Genomic DNA, 23493 nt, shown 5'->3' with positions numbered 1-23493 from the left:
AGTTTATTATTTTCTTTTATTGCAGAAACATATTATTGTACATGTAACAGAGTTAAAATTAAAGTAGAATAAGCACCTGTGTGAATCCTGTCAAAATGAATATATGTGAAAAAAAAAATTGTTTCCATTTTAATTGCATATGTAGGTAATAGGTACATTACCCTGTATCCATATGTAACTTAAAGACGTTCTGGTTCTATTGTTATCTAGCCTTCACGCGCTCCCTGCTTTAGTTGCACGGATGTTCTGCTGTAAGTAGGTCACACAGAGAGAGCTCCGCTGTTCATGAGTTATTTCTAATATATATATATTATATATATACATACATATATACACATACTTTTTCACATGGTCCTGCCTCTCCCCTGTCATTAATTTCTTTTGTTTTCTGTGTGTATGAGTGTCTTATTTTGAAATTCCTAGTTGTCTCTGTCTTCACACCCCTGCCTTGTTATTGCTTTCTGGTGTGTATTGTTGGGTTCCTTGTTTGGTCAGTGTATTTTAGTCCGTGTATTTTAGTCCTGTGTTTGGTCTCTTGTGTTGTCGATTATTGTAAGTACGTATTATGTTCATGCCTTTTGTAACCATGTCCTTTCCATGTCTCCTCTGTTCTTTGTGTTGGTTGTTTTATTATTAAATTTACATTTATGGCATTTAGCAGACGCTCTTATCCAGTGCGACTTACAAAAGTGCTTAAATCACTTCAAAATCTGCATTCGCGTCCCACCTGCTTAGCCCTCAACATTACAGAATAACCGACAGTAACAATGGACGCAGCAGAAAATCGAGTGAGACCCGTACGTAGCTTACCCCCTCTCAAGGATGTGGAGGAATACAAGGCACAACTGGACTATTTGCAGTCGTGTCTCACTCTGGACGCTACAGGTGGACCTGTTGCGCTGCCCTCGTTGACTCACTGCCTGGACAGATACGATCGTGAGGAGGATCCCGCTGATGGCTTTGTGCTACAGAGCACGGCATACGTTCAGTTTTTGACATGCCCTCAGCCACCAGACATGGTCCTTGTGCTCTTCATGAGGACAAGACTAGAGGGAAAGGCACTTGAATGGGCAAACATCGTCCTTACTCACAGGACTGAGGAGGCCTGGACTGTGGAGGGGTTTTTCAGACTTTTACAGGCTAGGTTCTCCAGTGTTGCCCCCTGGCCTTACAGTGTGTTGGAGACTGATAGCGATACTACACCCCCTCCCAGAGAAGTCTTTGCCACCAGCATGGAGGATCATCCCAACTCTTTTTCGGGGGTGCTGGGATCCTATGCGTCAGGTCCTCACGTCTCCCCTAACCAACCACATTGGTGATGAGGGGACTGAGGAGTGGCACAAGTGCAACTCGTGTTCTTCTCCAGAGCCACGGCCAACGCACCCGTGCCAAAGGCCCAGGAGAGGCCTGCACTCGTGACCTGGAAGGGGTCACTGCCTTCTTGTAAAGTTGAGGGCTAAGCAGGTGGGACACAAATGCAGATTGAAGTGATTTTAATAATAAAACAACCAACACACAGAGGGGACATGAGACATACAAAAGGCATGAACATAACACATACTTACAATAATCAACAACACAGACCAAACACAGGACTTAAATACACTGACCAAACAAGGAACCCAACAATACACACCAGAAAGCAATAATGAGGAGCGGAGAACAAGGCAGGTGTGTGAAGACAGAGACAACTAGGAATTTCAAAATAAGACACTCATACACACAGAAAACAAAAGAAATTAATGACAGGGGGGAGGCAGGACCATGTGACATACTTAGAGAAAATTACAGCTATCAATGAGTTGTGATACTATACAGGGTTACAATGATTTTCTTGTTGTCTTATAATTCATTAAATTTAATGCGTTATTTTACGACGCCACAAGTCGTTATTAACACAAAACCCCATGCTATATATGCTAGGCAGCGGTGTGAGTTGTAAAACAAGCTAATTTCTTGTAAACGTTGAATTGCACAATCACAGAACTGTCTTGTGAATGTGGGAATGATGTGGCTAGATTTCTTTAATGTAATCACTATACGATCACAGTTTTCAGTTATTGGGGTTTTATTTTCTTTTCAACTTTATTAGTTTCTTTTTTATGAATGTCTGTAGGAGCTTTGATGCTATTTATTGTACAGATTGCACGGATGTTCTGCTGTAGGCAATAAAATCAGAGAAAGAAGCCGACCAGAGCCTGCCGAGTCTGAGTATAAGCTGCACAAAAGACACATCGTCACTTACACAATCACATAATCCTGTGTGAGTACATTATTGTTGATGGAAATTATTCTGTGGACTAAAAAAATTGCTCCACTGAGTAGTGAAATGGCTTCTCTCATAATCTCGCCTTCCAAACAACCCAAAAAAAAGCAGTTGTGTTTCAGTTTTATTACACTGGATCAGATAAACTCAGCGCTTGCAAAGACTCAAAAATCCATCTGGATATGCCAAAAATAAGACTTGGGCTGGCAATCTGAACATAGTCCAAGAACATTCCCCTTACTTCCATGTTTCCTACAGTCAGGAGAGTGAAGTTCTGGGCACTCTGTAATTCAGCATGAATCCTGTATGAGTGTGCTGCTGGTGTTGGTGGAGATAACACTGTCTAATATAACTTCCCACACTCTGAACAGTCATACGGCTTCTCACCTGTGTGAACGTGCAGGTGTAGGCGGAGACTAAAACTGTCTAAAATTCTTTCCACTCTCTGAGTAGTGTTATGGCCCAGTGGCGGCTGGTGCAAAAAAAAATTGAGAGGGGCGCAAACAAATTAAAAACAAATAAAGCAGTCTTAGTGCCCTTTATTTATTTGAACATGAATTTTACCCTAGCGTTCTTCAAGTGAACGCTTTGTGAAAGGATTTTTTTTGTAAAGGTAAAACTGAATTTTCTCTCATTTTGTAAGAGCTGCTGCTCCAGCCTGATGACGTTCAACGTGAGCCAAGTTAACGAACCGCAGCTGACTGACACTACCAACAAGAGTGGGTGTGTCCAACAAGAGTGGGTGTGTCTAGGGCACAGAGAGCAGCGCCCTGTGGAAAATCTGAAACAACCAATTAAACTGCAGCCTCATATCACCTGCTTGCCAAAGTTTATGCATCTACATGCAATCTCATTAGACCGGCGCCCCGCACACAGGAAGTGTGCACAATGTAATCAATTAAATACAATTATGTGTTTACTTTTTTAATAAATTCAAACATGGCTATTAGACACACAGTGTGACTAAATAATTTGCTAATTATCACAGTTTATAATGAACAGTTTAATTTCTGGACAATATTAAGGGGGCGGCACCCCAATGCCCCATATTGGCCAGCTGCCACTGATATGGCCTCTCTTCAATGTGAGAGTTCAGGTGTTGGTGGAGATGGCTCTGTGTACTAAAACTCTTCTCATACTGTAAGCAGTGATTCCACTTCTCTCTAGTGTGAATGTGCAGGTGTTTCCCGTCTAATAAAACCTTTCCCACACTCTGAGCATTTATATGTCCTCTCGCCTGTGTGAATGCGATTGTGTCGACGGACAGTTCTCTGTCTAGTAAAAGGCTTCCCATACTCTGAGCAGCAATACAGCTTCTCTCCATTGTGAATAGGATTGTGTCAATGGAAATCACTCCATTTATTAAATCTCCTCCCACACTCTGAGCAGCGATACAGATAACATTTGTGGATTCTCTCAGGTATGAATGTGCCGGTGTTCATGGAGACATCTCGTCGAGTAAAACCTTTCCCACACTCTGAGCAGTGTTATGGCTTCTCTCTTGTGTGAATGCGCCAGTGTCTTTTGAGAGTACCGTGCCTAGCAAAACTCCTCCCACACTCTGTGCAGTGATATGGCTTCTCTCCTGTGTGAATGCGACGGTGTTGTTGGAAACTACTCCGTCTAGTAAGATCCTTCCCACACTCTGAGCAGTGATAGGGCTTCTCTCCTGTGTGAATGCGCCAGTGTGTTTTGAGACTAGACTGTTGAGTGAAACTCTTCCCACACTCTGAGCATTGATACGGCTTCTCTCCTGTGTGAATGCGCTGGTGTTGGCGTAGAGGAGTCCGATGATTAAAACTCTTCCCACACTCTGAACAGCGATACGGCTTTTCACCTGTGTGAAAGAGATGGTGTTGAAGGAAATTACTCAATCTATTAAATCTCTTCCCACACTCTGAGCAGCGATACAGCTTTGCTCCTGTGTGAATGCGCTGGTGTTGGCGGAGATGAGTCCGATTATTAAAACTCTTCCCACATTCTGAACAGCAATATGGCCATTCACCTTTGTGAATGTGCTGGAGAGTTTTGGATAATATTTGTGGATTTCTGGAGCTGCGTTTGGGTGCCAGATTCTCATATTTAATTTGTCCTGACTTCAGCAGTCTGACATACTCCTCATGGTGACATGTCCTGATGTGTTTATGGAGATACATTTGAGTTGTATAGGAATGTGGACACACAGAGCAGGAGAAGACGTACAGGAGTGCAGAAGAAGATTTGAGTTCTGGAAGAGAAAAAAAAAACAAACTTAGTGGCAGCTGCAGCGTTATTACTGGGCCATACATAATAAACACATTAATCATACAGAACATCGTATGAAACAGGAATAATGTAACAAAAAGATGTTTTATGGAGCACCAGGAAGCCCCGCCTCCTTTAATCCCCGCCTCCTTTCTCTGTGTTCTTTTTGGGTTCATGCCTGCCACTGGTTGTTTTGATGTAATCCTATCCAGTCATGCACAGATGCTACATTAGCGCTGTGGCTATTATCAACAATCAGGTTGTAGCACAATGGCTGACAGTGATAAAGTGAACTCAAACAATAGTACTTCCATTCATTGATACATATATTAGCCATCATCCAACATAAACTTATAATACCTGTATTGATCCAACTATTTGGTAAGCAATTTAACATCTAAACAAGCCTATTTCCTCCTTAGGGTTATAATAATTATTTTAGGCTAATCTCAGACCTGCTCAATATTTATGTTTTGGTTAACTGTGTTTAAACTTGCGTAACTCACCTGGTATAAAATCATTCTTATTATTACGATCATCATGTCCACCACGGATGCAGTCCACCAGTCTCACTGAACACGTCTTTAATGGAGTCTGCGGTGTGTGCTGGTCTCCAACATTACAGTTAGAGCCCAGGGACTCTGTGGGGTTTGGGTCGATTTTATCCACAGGAAACATATTGGTTTCAACCTGTATCTCCTGCTTTATGCATTGGCTCGTGGTGTTCGAGTCAGTGTCCCATGTCTCCACAGGGTTTGATTCAGTCTTACACACCACAAATACACAAGGCACATCCTGCATCTCCTGCTTTATGTATTGGTAGTCAGTGTTACAGTCAAGTTCCAGTGTTTCTGTGGGTTTTGTTTTCATTTCACACACTGGAGACAGACTGGATTCATCCTCCATGTCCTGTGGTGTGTGCAGTACTCCAGCGTTACAGTCAGGTTCCAGTGTCTCCATGGGATTTGCTTTGGGTTTACACACTGGATTCTGACTGAGTATATCCTCTGTGTCCTGTGGTGTGTGCTGCTCTCTCTGACCATAGTCTTGTGTTTCTCTTTGGTTTAGTTCAGCTTTACAGACACTGCACAAAGTGGCAACATCCTTCTAGACAAAAGACCACAAAAACATTATAAACTTAAACAGGGCAAACACAGTGTAAATATGGAGTTATTTATACATGAAACAGCAAACATGATTCTGCACCACTTGAAGGCATTTGATTAACACCATAAACACATGCGTATGTTTTAAACATGCAAAATACTTTTTTGGTGTAAACGATTTCTTCAATCCAATGACACATACCTCTTTAGAAAGATTTTCTGTTTGCTGATTCAACTTTCTCTCCAGCAATTCAATCACTTTTCTCAGTTCACAGACTTCAGTTTGTAGGTTTCCAATGTCCTCCATGGAGAGATCAGTCCCTACTGACTTTGTGCAGGATGTTTCAGAGTCACATAACAGGTGTAACTCCAGTAGAATCACTCCACCCTCCTCTCCATCCTCACTGCTGTCAGCAGACATCTGCAGTGGTGGAACATGAGAAACTGTTTCATTGAATGAAGGAAAAAAGATCATGCACACAACTACTTGTACAGAACACACTGTTGTGGTTCGATATGTTATTTAAAATGGTGGTTATTCTCAAATAACTGTATAGTAGTTTCCAGTAGGGCCTGGTAGTTCAATAAGTACAGCAAGTGAAGTTATTCTAGCTTTACAGCTGAAGCAGTTACAAAATCAATGGCTTCCTATGGGAGGATGGAGGGATGAATAGAAGGACAGAGATAATAGATGGATGAGTACAGTCAATATGGAATGCATGTTGGTGTTTGGGGTCAGCTACTGACTACTGTCACCAAGTTTGATCACTATAACTTGAAAATTAAGAGAGTGATAAAATCAATGTAGTGATGTAGAGACGAAAAAGAATTAATAGCGATAAGAAAATAATGGGCTGTTTAAGACCATATTAGAACATGTAAGCCCATATTTATCATATGTACAGTTGAGTCAGTACAGATTTAGTTATACTATCTATAGTACAGCTGAAGGAGTTATAAAGTCAATAGAGTGATGGGTAAAGGACGAATATCCTATATATACATAGTAATACCACATACAAAACAGGAGCTAGAAGGCAGTGGAAATTAATTAAAGAAAATGCATGAAAAACGAGGGATGAAAAAAGAAGGAATCAAAGGGAGAGAAGAGTTGTGAAAAGTGGACGAGTAATTTATATCCATCCTCGGACTACAATAAAACTGTAGACGAAACAGCATTCTATTATTTGCATCGGGAAAATAATACTAAAAAAGTTTCGAGTAAAACAAACCGAAAACAGTCATCACAGTTCTACCATTAACAGAAGCGACGGTGGCCAGCAAATATCATATTCACGTAAACGCTTGAAATCAGATCGCAAGGAGGTGAACGAACGCATGCACTGTACACGCTAGGAAATGCCTGTACGAGCGAGTAAACTATTAACGACGAGCGATTACTAACCGCACGGAAAACGTCCTCAAGACACTCAGAGAAACAGCACGACTGAGAAGTCAAAGTAACACCGTTAAACGCACCAGAGCTACTGCGGTGTGTGCGACCAACGTCCAGATTGTGCGGCGGGTCGCGTTGGGTCTTTGTGTAGCGCTTCACACTTAATTCAGCAACCCAGGGTCTTTGGTATTAGAAACGTGCATAAAACCCAACGTGAAAACCACATACAAAACACATTTATCCTATAAATTCATACAGGATGTTCATCCATGAGACGAACATATGGCTGAGGTCTTTAAATGTTAGTTAAACTTCCGTCCCAGTCAGGGTGCAGAGAATTTGTAAAGTTGCTCCGCAAAGTCTTCCGGGTTTATTTGACGCAAGAGGATGTCCGCGAGTTTTCAAAAAATGGCTGTGTTCAAAATAGCCTACTACATACTACTGACGACGTACTGATCAAGCCCCAAATCAGTATGTCGTATGCAGTATGTGACCAAAATGAAAATTTCCAGTACGTGAAACATACCCGGATGACCTACTACTTCCGCAAAATATTCCAGTACGTGAACAGAGCTATCTTCGTGGTGTACTGCATCCCATCATGCAACGCTACGTTCACGTGACCCCGTAGTATGCTTTGCTTTTGTCGCATACTGGAAACTGTACAACATTTACGAGAACCAGTGTGCAGTATCCAGTATATACTAAGTCCAGTATGCAGTATCCAGTATGAAAATGAATTGGGTGTGTGCAGCTAAAATTAAATAAATGAATTAAAATAGTTTCTTGGTCAGGATCTTCATTTCATTTTCAAATGAAGAGTAAAAAAATAACATAATAATAAAAAAAAAAAATACAATAATAAAACAACAATATACCTATTGTGTTTAACTTTTTTCTACATTAAGCAGGTTTTTGGCCATTAACGCACTACCATTTCAGTGGTCATTGTGCTGTATAAATCAACTTAAATATTCGATTGTAGGCGACATATGCAGGTAATCTGTATGAGCATGTAGCATAACATGGAAATCTTTAATACTGTCCTGGGAAAACACCAACAATACCAGATGGCCTTTCTCCAGTCCATTACTTGGTTCAGGTGCCACAAGAGGGCGGAGCTACTCGCAGGGCAGGAGAGAGGAGACACGGCGTACACGACCAGGAGGTAGCCAGGAGCCACTTCCACAGGCATTAGGAAGTGTTGGACCTTGTTTGCAGTGTATCGAGCTTTAGCTGTGGTCTGACACAGCTCTGAGTCTCAGGTGCTATATTCAAAACAGACGACAACATACTGTACACTACATACTGCACTCAGTACTTACTGATACAGAGACAATGAGAGCATGTAGAAGACTGTGATTTATAAGAAACAAAAATAATGTGAAACATTTTCTATCTTTCATCTGAGAGACATCCATTAACTTCATAATCGTAAATACTCATTGGCTATGTGTTTGATATTTATCTGTGTATTTACAGTCTACAGTGTAAAATTTTACTTAACTATCGAAGTTATGATTAGCCACAGGTGAACTGCATACCGTGTTATAACATTTAAAGGACATCAGTAAGTTTATTATTTTCTTTTATTGCAGAAACATATTATTGTACATGTAAGAGAGTTAAAATTAAAGTGGAATAAGCACCTGTGTGAATCCTGTCAAAATGAATATATGTGAAAAAAAAAATTGTTTCCATTTTAATTGCATATGTAGATAAGAGCTACATTACCCTGTATCCATATGTAATTTAAAGAGGTTCTGGTTCTTTTATCTAGCCTTCACGCGCTCCCTGCTTTAGTTGCACGGATGTTCTGCTGTAAGTAGGTCACGCAGAGAGAGCTCCGCTGTTCATGAGTTATTTCTAATATATATATATTATATATATACATACATATATACACATACTTTTTCACATGGTCCAGCCTCCCCCCTGTCATTAATTTCTTTTGTTTTCTGTGTGTAGGAGTGTCTTATTTTGAAATTCCTAGTTGTCTCTGTCTTCACACCCCTGCCTTGTTCTCCGCCCCTCGTTATTGCTTTCTGGTGTGTATTGTTGGGTTCCTTGTTTGGTCAGTGCATTTTAGTCCTGTTTGGTCTCTTGTGTTGTCGATTATTGTAAGTACGTATTATGTTCATGCCTTTTGTAACCATGTCCTTTCCATGTCTCCTCTGTTCTTTGTGTTGGTTGTTTTATTATTAAATTTACATTTATGGCATTTAGCAGACGCTCTTATCCAGTGCGACTTACAAAAGTGCTTAAATCACTTCAAAATCTGCATTCGCGTCCCACCTGCTTAGCCCTCAACATTACAGAATAACCGACAGTAACAATGGACGCAGCAGAAAATCGAGTGAGACCCGTACGTAGCTTACCCCCTCTCAAGGATGTGGAGGAATACAAGGCACAACTGGACTATTTGCAGTCGTGTCTCACTCTGGACGCTACAGGTGGACCTGTTGCGCTGCCCTCGTTGACTCACTGCCTGGACAGATACGATCGTGAGGAGGATCCCGCTGATGGCTTTGTGCTACAGAGCACGGCATACGTTCAGTTTTTGACATGCCCTCAGCCACCAGACATGGTCCTTGTGCTCTTCATGAGGACAAGACTAGAGGGAAAGGCACTTGAATGGGCAAACATCGTCCTTACTCACAGGACTGAGGAGGCCTGGACTGTGGAGGGGTTTTTCAGACTTTTACAGGCTAGGTTCTCCAGTGTTGCCCCCTGGCCTTACAGTGTGTTGGAGACTGATAGCGATACTACACCCCCTCCCAGAGAAGTCTTTGCCACCAGCATGGAGGATCATCCCAACTCTTTTTCGGGGGTGCTGGGATCCTATGCGTCAGGTCCTCACGTCTCCCCTAACCAACCACATTGGTGATGAGGGGACTGAGGAGTGGCACAAGTGCAACTCGTGTTCTTCTCCAGAGCCACGGCCAACGCACCCGTGCCAAAGGCCCAGGAGAGGCCTGCACTCGTGACCTGGAAGGGGTCACTGCCTTCTTGTAAAGTTGAGGGCTAAGCAGGTGGGACACAAATGCAGATTGAAGTGATTTTAATAATAAAACAACCAACACACAGAGGGGACATGAGACATACAAAAGGCATGAACATAACACATACTTACAATAATCAACAACACAGACCAAACACAGGACTTAAATACACTGACCAAACAAGGAACCCAACAATACACACCAGAAAGCAATAATGAGGAGCGGAGAACAAGGCAGGTGTGTGAAGACAGAGACAACTAGGAATTTCAAAATAAGACACTCATACACACAGAAAACAAAAGAAATTAATGACAGGGGGGAGGCAGGACCATGTGACATACTTAGAGAAAATTACAGCTATCAATGAGTTGTGATACTATACAGGGTTACAATAATTTTCTTCTTGTCTCATAATTCATTAAATTTAATGCGTTATTTTATGACGCCACAAGTCGTTATTAACACAAAACCCCATGCTATATATGCTAGGCAGCGGTGTGAGTTGTAAAACAAGCTAATTTCTTGTAAACGTTGAATCGCACAATCACAGAACTGTCTTGTGAATGTGGGAATGATGTGGCTAGATTTCTTTAATGTAATCACTATACGATCACAGTTTTCAGTTATTGGGGTTTTATTTTCTTTTCAACTTTATTAGTTTCTTTTTTATGAATGTCTGTAGGAGCTTTGATGCTATTTATTGTACAGATTGCACGGATGTTCTGCTGTAGGCAATAAAATCAGAGAAAGAAGCCGACCAGAGCCTGCAGAGTCTGAGTATAAGCTGCACAAAAGACACATTGTCACATACACAATCACATAATCCTGTGTGAGTGAAATGATTCTGTGGAATAAAAATATTGCTCCAGAGTAGTGAAATGGCTTCTCTCATAATATCGCCTTCCAAACAACCAAAAATATTTAGTTGTGTTTCAGTGTTATTACACTGGATCAGATAAACTCGGCGCTTGCAAAGACTCAAAAATCAATCTGGACACAATCTGGATATGCCAAAAATCAGACTTGGGTTGGCAATCTGAACATAGTCCAAGAAAATTCACCTTCCTTCCATGTTGCCTACAGTAAAGAGAGTGAAGTTCTGGGCACTCTGTAATTCAGCTTGAATCCTGTATGAGTGTGCTGCTGGTGTTGGTGAAGTTAACACTTGTCTAATATAACATCCCACACTCTGAGCAGTCATACGGCTTCTCACCTGTGTGAATGTGCAGGTGTAGGCGGAGACTAAAACTGTCTAAAATTCTTTCCAATCTCTGAGTAGTGTTATGGCCCAGTGGCGGCTGGTGCAAAAAAAATTGAGGGGGGCACAAACAAATGAAAAACAAATAAATCAGTCTTAGTGCCCTTTATTTATTTGAACATGAATTTTACCCTAGCGTTCTTCAAGTGAACGCTTTGTGAAAGGATTTTTTTTGTAAAGGTAAAACTGAATTTTCTCTCATTTTGTAAGAGCTGCTGCTCCAGCCTGATGATATTCAACGTGAGCCAAATTAATGAACCGCAGCTGACTGACACTACCAACAAGAGTGGGTGTGTCCAACAAGAGTGGGTGTGTCCAACAAGAGTGGGTGTGTCTAGGGCGCAGAGAGCAGCGCCCTGTGGAAAATCTGAAACAACCAATTAAACTGCAGCCTCAGATCACCTGCTTGCCAAAGTTTATGCATCTACATGCAATCTCATTAGACTGGCGCCCCGCACACAGGAAGTGTGCACAATGTAATCAATTAAATACAATTACGTGTTTATTCTTTTAATAAATTCAAACATGGCTATTAGACATACAATGTGACTAAATAATTTGCTAATTATCACAGTTTATAATGAACTCATTTTAATTTCTGGACAATATTAAGGGGGCGGCACCCCAATGCCCCATATTGGCCAGCTGCCACTGATATGGCCTCTCTTCAATGTGAGAGTGCAGGTGTTGGTGGAGATGGCTCTGTGTACTAAAACTCTTCTCATACTGTAAGCAGTGATTCCACTTCTCTCTAGTGTGAATGTGCAGGTGTTTCCAGTCGAATAAAACCTTTCCCACACTCTGAGCAGCAATACGGCTTCTCTCCTTTGTGAATGCGATTGTGTCAATGGAAATCACTCCATCTATTAAATCTCCTCCCACACTCTGAGCAGCGATACAGCTTTGCTCCTTTGTGAATCCGCCAGAGTTTCAGATAACATTTGTGGATTCTCTCAGGTGTGAATGTGCCGGTGTTCATTGAGACCATGTCGTTGAGTAAAACCTTTCCCACACTCTGAGCAGTGTTATGGCTTCTCTCTTGTGTGAGTGCGCTGGTGTTGGTGGAGATTACTCTTTTGAGTAAACCGCTTCCCACACTCGGAGCACTGATAGGGTTTCTCTCCTGTGTGAATGCGCTGGTGTTGGTGGAGACTACTCTGTCTAGTAAAACTCTTCCCACACTCTGAGCAGTGATAGGGCTTCTCTCCTGTGTGAATGCGCCAGTGTCTTTGGAGATCACTCTGACTAGTAAAACTCCTCCCACACTCTGTGCAGTGATATGGCTTCTCTCCTGTGTGAATGCGACGGTGCTGTTGGAAATTACTCCATCTATTAAATCTCTTCCCACACTCTGAGCAGTGATAGGGCTTCTCTCCTGTGTGAATGCGCCAGTGTGTTTGGAGACTAGTCTGTTGAGTGAAACTCTTCCCACACTCTGAGCAGCAATACGGCTTCTCACCTGTGTGAATGAGATGGTGTCGATGGAAATTACTCCATGTATTAAATCTCTTCCCACACTCTGAGCATTGATACGGCTTCTCTCCTGTGTGAATGCGCTGGTGTTGGCGGAGATGAGTCCGATGATTAAAACTCTTCCCACACTCTGAGCAGTGATATGGCTTCTCTCCTGTGTGAATGCGACGGTGTCGTTGGAAATTACTCCATCTAGTTATATCCTTCCCACACTCTGAGCAGTGATAGGGCTTCTCTCCTGTGTGAATGCGCCAGTGTGTTTTGAGACTAGACTGTTGAGTGAAACTCTTCCCACACACCGAGCAGCAATACGGCTTCTCTCCTGTGTGAATGCGCCGGTGTCTTTGGAGATCATTCTGACCAATAAAACTCTTCCCACACTCTGAGCAGTGATACGGCTTCTCTCCTGTGTGAGTGCGCTGGTGTATGTGGAGACTATCCTGTCTAGTAAAACTCTTCCCACACTCTGAGCAATGATATGGCTTCTCTCCTGTGTGAGTACGCTGGTGTATGTGGAGACTAGTCTGACTAGTAAAACTCTTCCCACACTCTGAGCAGTGATACGGCTTCTCTCCTGTGTGAATGAGATGGTGTTGGTGGAGACTACTCTGACTAGTAAAACTCTTCCCACACTCTGAGCAGTGATACGGCTTCTCTCGTGTGTGAATGCGCCGGTGTTGGCGGAGATGAGTCCGATTATTAAAACTCTTCCCACATTCTGAACAGCAATACGGCTTTTCACCTGTGTGAATGAGATGGTGTTGAAGGAAATTACTTAGTCTATTAAATCTCGTCCCACACACTGAGCAGCGATACAGCTTTGCTCCTTTGTGAATGCGCTGGAGAGTTTTGGATAACATTTGTGGATTTCTGAAGCTGCGTTTGGGTGCCAGATTCTCATATTTAATTTGTCCTGACTTCAGCAGTCTGACATACTCCTCATGGTGACACGTCCTGATGTGTTTGTGGAGATACATTTGAGCTGTATAGGAATGTGGACACACAGAGCAGGAGAAGACGTGCAGGAGTGCAGAAGATGATTTGAGTTCTGGAAGAGAGAAAAAACAAACTTAGTGGCAGCTGCAGCGTTATTACTGGGCCATACATAATAAACACATTAATCATACAGAACATCGTATGAAACAGGAATAATGTAACAAAAAGATGTTTTATGGAGCAACAGGAAGCCCCACCTCCTTTAAGCCCTGCCTCCTTTCTCTGTGTTCTTTTTGGGTTCATGCCTGCCACTGGTTGTTATGATGTAATCCTATCCAGCCCAGTCATGCACAGATGCTACATTAGCGCTGTGGCTATTAGCCAACAATCAGATTGTAGCACAATGGCTGACAGGGATAAAGTGAACTCAACCAATAGTACTTCCATTCATTGATAGATATATTAGCTATCATCCAACGTAAATAGATCGTATAATACTTGTAATGATCCAACTATTTGGTAAGTAATTTAACTTCTAAACAAGCCAATTTCCTTCTTAGGGTTATAATAATTATTCTGCTAATCTCAGGCCTCCTGAATAGTTATGTTTTTGTTAACACTGTGTTTAATTAAACTTGCTTAACTCACCTGGTATAAAATCATTCTTATTATTACAATCATCATGTCCACCACGGATGCAGTCCACCAGTCTCACTGAACACGTCTTTAATGGAGTCTGTGGTGTGTGATGGTCTCCAACATTACAGTTAGAGCCCAGGGACTCTGTGGGGTTTGGGTCGATTTTATCCACAGGAGACATATTGATTTCATCCTGTATCTCCTGCTTTATGCATTGGCTCATGGTGTTCGAGTCAGTGTCACGTGTCTCCACAGGGTTTGATTCAGTCTTACACATCACAAATACACAAGGCACATCCTGCATCTCCTCCTGTATGTATTGGTACTCAGTGTTACAATCAAGTTCCAGTGTTTCTGTGGGTTTTGTTTTTATTTCACACACTGGAGACAGACTGGATTCATCCTCCATGTCCTGTGGTGTGTGCTGGAATCCAGTGTTACAGTCAGGTTCCAGTGTCCCCATGATATTTGCTTCGGATTTACACACTGGATTCTGACTGAGTATATCCTCTGTGTCCTGTGGTGTGTGCTGGTCTCTCTGACCATAGTCTTGAGTTTCTCTTTGGTTCAGTTCAGCTTTACAGACACTGCACAAAGTGGCAACATCCTTCTAGACAAAAGATAACAAAAACATTATAAACTTAAACAGGGCAAACACAGTGTAAATATGGAGTTATTCATACATGAAACAGCAAACATGATTCCGCACCACTTGAAGGCATTTGATTAACACCATAAACACATGCATATGTTTTAAACATGCAAAATACTTTTTTGGTGTAAACAATTTCTTCAATCCAATGACACATACCTCTTTAGAAAGATTTTCTGTTTGCTGATTCAACTTTCTCTCCAGCAATTCAATCACTTTTCTCAGTTCACAGACTTCAGTTTGTAGGTTTCCAATGTCCCCCATGGAGAGGTCAGTCCCTACTGACTTTGTGCAGGATGTTTCAGAGTCACATAACAGGTGTAACTCCAGTAGAACCTCTCCACCCTCCTCTCCACCCTCACTGCTGTCAGCAGACATCTGCAGTGGTGGAACATGAGAAACTGTTTAATTGAATGAAGGAATAAAGAACATGCACACAACTACTTGTACAGAACACACTGTTGTAGTTCGATATGTTATTTTAAATGGTGGTTATTCTCAAATAACTGTATAGTAGTTTCCAGTAGGGCCTGGTAGTTTAATAAGTACAGCAAGTGAAGTTATTCTAGCTTTACAGCTGAAGCAGTTACAAAATCAATTGCTTCCTATGGGAGGATGGAGGGATGAATAGAAGGACAGAGATAATAGATGGATGAGTACAGTCAATATGGAATGCATTTTGATGTTTGGGGTCAGCTACTGACTATTGTCACCAAGTTTGATCATCATAACTTGAAAATTAAGAGTGATAAAATCAATGTAGGGATGTAGAGATGACAAAGAATGAACGTCTAAAAGAAAATAATGAGCTGTTTAAGACCATATTAGAAAATGTAAGCCCATATTTATCATATGTACAGTTGAGTCAGTACAGCAGATTTAGTTATACTATCTATACAGCTGAAGGAGTTATAAAGTCAATAGAGTGATGGGTAAAGGACGAATATCCTATATATATACATAGTAATTATAAGTGATTAAATCAATGTAGGGACGTAGAGATGCAAAAGAATGAATAGCTATAAAAAACTAGACTTGCATTTCCTGAAGGAAATACTATAGGGTTTGGAAAGGTGTGCCCCTTATTAAGTTAATTACTGTTGACAATTCAACTCTAAGCTAAAATAAGGGATGCAGATTGGTAAATAGTCAGTCTCAATTGTACATTTTAGATGACAAAAAACATAAATTCATTTAAATGTTTTCAATAAGTATCAATCAATCAATCAAATTTTATTTATATAGCGCTTTTTACAACAGTTGTTGTCACAAAGCAGCTTTACAAGTGCCGAGTCCTAGCCCCCAGTGAGCAAGCCAAAGGCGACAGTGGCAAGGAAAAACTCCCTAGTTTTTTTTGAGAGGAACCAAGACTCAGGGGGGGAACCCATCCTCCTCTGGCCGACACCGGTCACCATGACAACTAGGCGCCTAAGTACAAAATACTGCACAAAAATATCCAAAGGATTCAAGAACAATAAAATATTCAAATAACTATCAACTATCGTCGATGTGGGCAGACAGTCCTTCCGTGTTGTGATGAATGATTGTAAGGCAAGTTGCACTTACATTTGGAAGGCAGTTGGAAGGAGAAGTGTCATGGCATTGCTGCAAACTGCCTTTTGCATGTTTTCCAGAGAGCTTGTGATTTCTGGATCTGAATATATTTTGTCTTCGTTAAAACCAATGACACGTAGTCCACAAAGTGAAGTTGTCATACTGAGAGCAACGTATGCCATTTCTGGTTTGAAAATGGGCCATAATGAAACTACTGCAGAGGCTGTTGTTATGCCTTGTACTTTGTGAGCAGTACAAGAAAAGGCCAGTTTCAGGGGGAACTGGTGACGAATCATGCGCTTTTTACATAGCGGCTCCTCAATTCTTTCAATGTAAACCAAGTTATCTGGTCCTCCAGGTATCTTGTTTCGATGTTTCTTCCCAGCATGTGAATTGTCTAGCTCTACACCCAGCAGTGTAACATCTACTTTCCCATGCTGAACTTGGTGAACAATCTTGCCGAATTTTCCGAAAGAGCCATTGACTAATCCATCATCCACATCAATGTTCCTGATGAGCATGATTCGAGCCCCCTCAGCAACTTGTAGTGTGTCTTGAAGGTCTCCTTTTTGACCTTCGATAGGTGCAGTCACTCCATCCGTCCTGTTTGGAGATCTTTTTTGTAGTCATGGGCATCAACGTTGACCAATTCATCATGGAGAGCCGATATTATTTTTGCATTGAGCTGATCTACTCCTTTGTTTGTGGCAAAAACATGAAGGAAATCTTTAGGGCAGGGGTGGCCAACCCGCGGCTCGCGAGCCGCATGCGGCTCTTTGCCTGGTTTCGTGCGGCTCCCCAGCCGGTCCGTGGGCTCACCTGCACTAACCCCCCCCCCCCCCCCCCCCCCCCCCCCCGCTCAACAATTTACACTCGCCAATGCATGATGTGGCTCTTTGCTGTTACACAGTACAAAAAATGGCTCTAGGTCTCTGGCGGGTTGGCCACCCCTGCTTTAGGGCAATCTTCAGCCTTAGCCACAACCTCCGTCTTCTTCAGATAATGCCTCTCCTTTTCGCTTTACCCCTATCCTGTTCAGGAGCTCAGCAAATGCAACATCCTTTTCTGTCGCATAATCTCTGTGAGTGTGATCACATGAAACAGATCTTGCCAGAAATCCACCACATGATCTTCAAACACACAGAGAGGTTTAGCTTTACCGGGAGGTGGCAACTGGTAAAAGTCTCCAACAGCCAAAACAGACATTCCTCCAAAAGGCTTCTTGCTTCCTTTTATTTCTTGAAGTCTCCAGTTAACATAAGCAAAGAGAGACTTGGAGACCATAGAGATCTCATAAATAGTAATGATCTCTGCTTTGCACAGCTGTGCTCGAAGTTCGTCTAGTGCAGGGATGTCAAAGTCAAATACACCAAGGGCCAAAAAACCACTCATCTCGTGTTCAGCTTTCGATATGCAAGATAAAATGTACATTATGCAGGAGTACGGATTCAGTATGAACTGAATATCCATGTTGGCATTCCATGCACATAGCAAATGCTTGTTATAAGCATTTACCCAGCTGTCCTTTGGTTGACGTGTCATCATGAGCACGCTGGAGGTGGTTAAAGAGTTGACGTTCTTCAGGTACTCCTCATAGCTCAGTTTACATTGGGATAGTAGTTGGGCAGTCCTTTCAAATGATATTTTAGGATCATTTAGCCGTTCCCATACTGGTTTGATATTCCTTTTTGCTTCTGCCGGAGTTATTATTTTGCATGCACACAGACTGTTTTCCTGTTGAGAGAATAATCTGTGGTCGAGAATCGTGCTATTGCTGCTTCTACAACTCAGGGCTCCCAGTGCCTTAACACTGGTCCCAGGGGATGTCATCTCACTTTGTACTTGTATGATGTGACAATAAAGCTCATCTATCTATCTATCTATTACAGGGTGATCGCTGTCAGATTTACTGCGTCTTGCTCCATCTGGTCTTGTGATAAAAGTCTTCTCTGTTGGTGGTTTGGGAAATCCAAATCTGCAGTGCTTGTTACCTTTTTTGCAAGATTTTGAGTGACATCTCAGTTACCTCAGTTACAATCTTGAAAAGTTCAGGGTCAGTGTCTGGCTCCGGCAGCTGACACGTTATATATGAATCCACAAATTCAGACTTTCTGATACAAATACAGGTGCATTCTGACACCAAGCCAGAAGATGAATATGTGGCGATCCTCTAGCTTGATACTCAATGACTTCTCCGATGGGCTGTGCAGGTGATAACAGCAGATACTTCAACAACGCATCCACACGTTTCTCAAACATGCGCATGATCGTGACGGCGTTGCTTCTCAAAATCTCACATTCTGTTGCCCAGTCGAGCTCTGCAAAATCCACTTGTTCTCCCTGTGCTTTGATGACTTCAATGAATTCTGGCCATCTCATCTCTGCAGCACTAAACGTACAGAAGAACGTAGGGGTTCCCAACTGTAGAAGCATAGCAAAAAGATCCCCAAGTGTCTTCTCCCAATAAGCTAGGGTTCCTCTTAGTGGCTGCATGAATCGTGTTGCATCTTTGTTTTTTATCGCTCCTCTTCCTGCTTGTCCTGCAGCATCTTAGCTGTTATTTTACGTCCATCTCTAGTCAGAGGCTTCCCTTTCCGTAGCTGAATTGACATGCTCCATCTTGCCAGATGTGGCTCTGTTACTGTGCAAAGAAGATATAATTTGAATCCAACGCAAATCGGTTATCCACAGAGAAGAGGTGTGCGTTGAAGTATCTGGATGGTGTTACTTTTCTTATCCTGCTCATCTCATCCAATGTGTTTTCTCCCATGGGAAACTGGACAGGAACTGCCATGGTCTCAAGCTTCGGAACTCTGAAAAAGCCAACTGGTCTATTTCCCTCTGCTGGAGCAATATAGAATATGCCATCACCAAAAGTTAGCAGCTCCTGTGATATATCAGCTGGTTGAAGGCATGTATCCAACTGGCAACCGGAATTCTGTTTGGTCACATCCTCTTCATCAGTGTTTTCATCTTCGTTTCTTTCTTCTGATGGATTGGATGATTTTTTCTTCTCAGAATGATGCACTATTGCCTCAGCCTCCGCAACATCATCCCATCTGTCGTTTTCCATCATCTCGATGGCTTTCGCTATATCAGCAGTGATGTCATCAGTGTCCTTCATGTTTTCTTCATCGGTCACATCTGCAAATTCAAAAGCTGCTGGGTCATCTCTGATGAGCATATCCTTATACTCAGGGTGGATCTCTTTCAGTTTTGATAGGGAACGCAGTACCTTATGCATAGCCACCGTCTGGAACTGGTAATGCCCTTTATAATCCATCTTCCTCTTCAGTTTGACTTTTAGAAGCTGAGACTCACTGTTGGGCCTTGGCAACACATTGACCGTTGACTCCACCTCTGAACATACGCATACAAGTGACCCGATGATCGCTTTCTGCTGTCCCTTGGGAAGACTTATTGTCTTTGCAAATGGAATGTATGTTGCGATGATATGCCTCTCCAGTACATTGAGACCACAGTTCTGGAGGAATTGGTGATAATTCCATTTTATTCATTGCAGCAACTGATGGTATGTTTCCAATCATCAAATTCTCGTGGCAGCTATGACACACCCATCCGGTCCGCCTTTCAGGAAGTGAACACTGCCGAAGATCACTGCATACATCACTGCATGTGTGGACGTATTTCCCAGTGAGACAATGAAGTACCTCATCGGGGTTTCTTTTGTAGTTCTCACGTTTGCACACTTTCACCTGATTGGGAAACAAGGCTCTGTGACAGACCGTGCAGATGCAAGTGGATCCAACACGTGTCTCCATCTGAAATTATGAATTGGCTTGTTGCATTGCATGTGATATCGTTTCAGCTGGATGTTGTTTGTTGTTTTGATGGTCTTGAAGCTGACGATTTAAACTGAACTGTCGATATTTCCATTGTATATGCAAAGAACAACGTAGTTTGTGAAGGATGCCGAGATGATCTTTATTGGTGTATTTGCATTTAGCTTTCAGAATGCAATGTTTTCTGAAGTCAGGATCATGTTGGTATCTCTCTGTGAAACATTTCTTTTTTCTCTGTGTGCTTCACATGTATAATAAGCTTGCATGTAGGACTTCTGTCTTTCCTGAAATTCTGCGTCCTGCACATAACGTCTGGTTATGTAAGACTTCTGAGTTGATAAACTGCATCATGGGAATATCGGTTCTTTATGGAGGATTTCTTCCTTAGTCGATAATCGACATCCTGGGAATAATGAAACTTGGCGTAGGATATTTTTTCATGTCGATAATTTGCATCTTGGGAATAACGCTCCTTTAGACGTGCCTTCTTATGTTGAGCTGAATTGGCATATTTTCTGCTTGCAACTTCTCTGTTTTCTTCCTCTCATAATAGTCATGCTGTCTTAGTCTGTTCATCTCTTTACGTGTGTGGGGCTGCTGTTGTTTAGACACAACTTTCTGTCACCTCCGATCTTTACTTCATTTGAGAGCTGTCCATGGTTTCAGAGAGGCTGATGGTTCTACAGTCATTGCAGGTTCCGAGTTCAAGGTGCTACACCCAGGGGCTGGCATGGTCTCCTGATTATGAGCTGGCTGATGTCCTGTGGAACAACTTCCCAATGATGTAATCCAAACTGGCATGAACTCGTACATGCAATCATGAGGTGTTTGCAGAACTTCATGAAATAGGAGAAGCCGTTCAGTCAGATCACTCAGGTTTCCAAAGGTGATCATGACTGCAGGACTGTTCCTGGCATTGCAGGGCAAGCCATGAGGAGTCCTACAATGAGGATCAAAGAATCCATATTTTCCTGTTTGGTCCCTGAACAAAGCAATGGTGAGGCTGGACAGTGTGAGGAGGGTGTACTTCACCTCTGACACTAAGCACTGTAATCTCGCTGAAAGTGTCAGGAAATCCTCTGCACCATCAGGTTCTTGCCTTCTCAAATATCCATACCGTGACAGATGTTTGGAAACACTGTAGGTGTGCTCATGTACTGTAACCTCATCAGGAAGCTCATCAAGAGCCAGGAAATCATGTAAAAATCTGCTTTCATTAATAAGCTTATTTCTAATAGAATAATACAGCAGGTCACCCTTTTCCAAAACAAAATCTAGATCTGTACTCCGCAACTGTCTGCGCTCATGAAGAACAGCCGAGGGAAATACACGTACACTGTCTGTTCCTAGATGACTCCCTGTATCTCACATCAGCCTGTGTGAAGCTAGTACACCAATGTCGTCACAGTGAGTGTGTACTGCAGCAGCCTGAGCTGTACTCACCGCACGCTGGGTGACTGTTGGCTGACCTGCTGCTTCACAACCAGTCTCCTTCTGCTGTCTCCAGCGTCGCTTCTGAGCTTCAGAACGCTTCCCTTTCCGAACCATCCTTCCCAGACAGCAACAGCAATGGCTTAAAAAAAAAACTTCCAAAAATTTCTCAGTGACTGTGTCCAATCCTCCGTAGACCTGTGCGAGAGAACAAACAATGAAATGTGTGTATATATTTAATCTTTAGTTAGCATACTATTCATTAATCTATTAATAAATGCATACATTTTTCCTCTCAGGTTATTCATGGCCATTCAGCATTTGATACACAGAGGCATTAGAATTTATGCTAGCGGAGTTTGAAGCCTCAAGTTACATTTTCCTCACAGAATCTTTGGTTAGCTTAAGTTAACATACAGTTCATAAGCATTACATTTAAGCACAAAGCCAACTGCCAATCCATTGTCTCTGGAGAATCTTCGTCTGCTGTATGTCAATATACAATCAACCCCTGATGTGGCAACCATCAAAAGTGTTGATGGTTGCCCACCTTGGGCATGATAGAGATGTGTGTGAGAGAGGTGTGTGTGTTTTTGTGTGGAGTATGTATGAGAGAGATGTATGTGTGTCTGTGTGTGGAGTAGGGGTGCGGGAAATTTTCGATTCTTAGATGCATCTCGATGCGCAACGTGGACAATTCAGAATCGATTCACAAATGACAACAATCGATTGTCTACTTTAGCTCTGAGAACGTAATGAGCGGAACATAAAGAGCGGAGGTGTTGCACCCGGACAGTCTGTAACAAAAACGCAAGATGGAAGAGCGGCAAATTCAGCCGGCACCCTCTGCACTAGAAGCTAGTGTGTGGAAGAACTTCGGCTTCTACGAAGTCGAAGAGACAACTTCCATTGACAAGAGCTACACCATATGCAAGTTGTGTCAAACAAAGCTAAAATATTTTGGAAACACGACAAACATGAGGAACCATATTGCACGTTTCCACCCAGCGGAGGCTGAAAAACCAATATGTGTTGCAGCTGCCAAACAGTGTACCATCAAGCAAGCATTATCAAAACTTCCACCCAACTCGGAAAGGGCGAAGCGAATTACTAACTATCTCCACTTTCTTAGTGAAGGATTTGCGTCCGTATTCAGTAGTTGAGAACCAGGGCTTTCGCGCCCTGCTGCACACATTGAAGCCAAGATACAGCGTCCCATCTAGGAGATATTTTACTGATACAGCAATCCCCACACTTTACAACATGACCAAAGCTGGTCACGGAGTCACTCAAGAAACCAGGTACTATCGCTCTAACTTGTGATGCGTGGACTTCCATTGCCACAGAATCGTATGTCACTGTAACTGGCCATTTTATCAGCGGTGAGTGGCAACTACAGTCACATGTACTCCAAACAAGAGCAGTGAACGAGAGCAATATTGCCGAGCTGTTAAAGAATGCAGCAGAAGAATGGCAGATCGCCAAGAAAAATTTAGTTTTAGTGACTGATAACGCACCCAACATGGTTGTTGATGTTGAAGTAGGGAAATACTTACATGTAAAATGCTATGCCCACACACTAAACCTGGCAACTCAGCGAGCACTCAAGTTGCCTACTGTGTCTAGTTAAGAGTTGGCATTTGCTGAAATCTGTTAATTTACTGCAAACATGCTACTACAGGTGCACTTTTTCAGTTTGTATTTCTTTGTTCAGTTCTCTGGAATGTTTGGCC

General features: G+C 42.3%; 1 protein-coding gene across 1 annotated transcript; it reads right to left on the bottom strand.

Annotated features, from left to right (window-relative positions):
* Window positions 1-1476: 1476 nt before the first annotated feature.
* Window positions 1477-23193, bottom strand: LOC143484226 (uncharacterized). The gene is given in 6 exon segments (XM_076982865.1): window positions 1477-4281; window positions 12238-13793; window positions 14330-14930; window positions 15132-15350; window positions 21773-21958; window positions 22194-23193. Coding segments are annotated over 6 exon segments (3444 nt in total). The 5' UTR covers window positions 22224-23193; the 3' UTR covers window positions 1477-3429.
* Between the last annotated feature and the right edge of the window lie 300 nt (window positions 23194-23493).

This window comes from Brachyhypopomus gauderio, chromosome 20 (assembly GCF_052324685.1).
Source record: "Brachyhypopomus gauderio isolate BG-103 chromosome 20, BGAUD_0.2, whole genome shotgun sequence".
NCBI lineage: Eukaryota > Metazoa > Chordata > Actinopteri > Gymnotiformes > Hypopomidae > Brachyhypopomus > Brachyhypopomus gauderio.
Note: the sequence above shows the minus strand (reverse complement) of the source record. Positions and strands in the feature narration are given on the sequence as shown.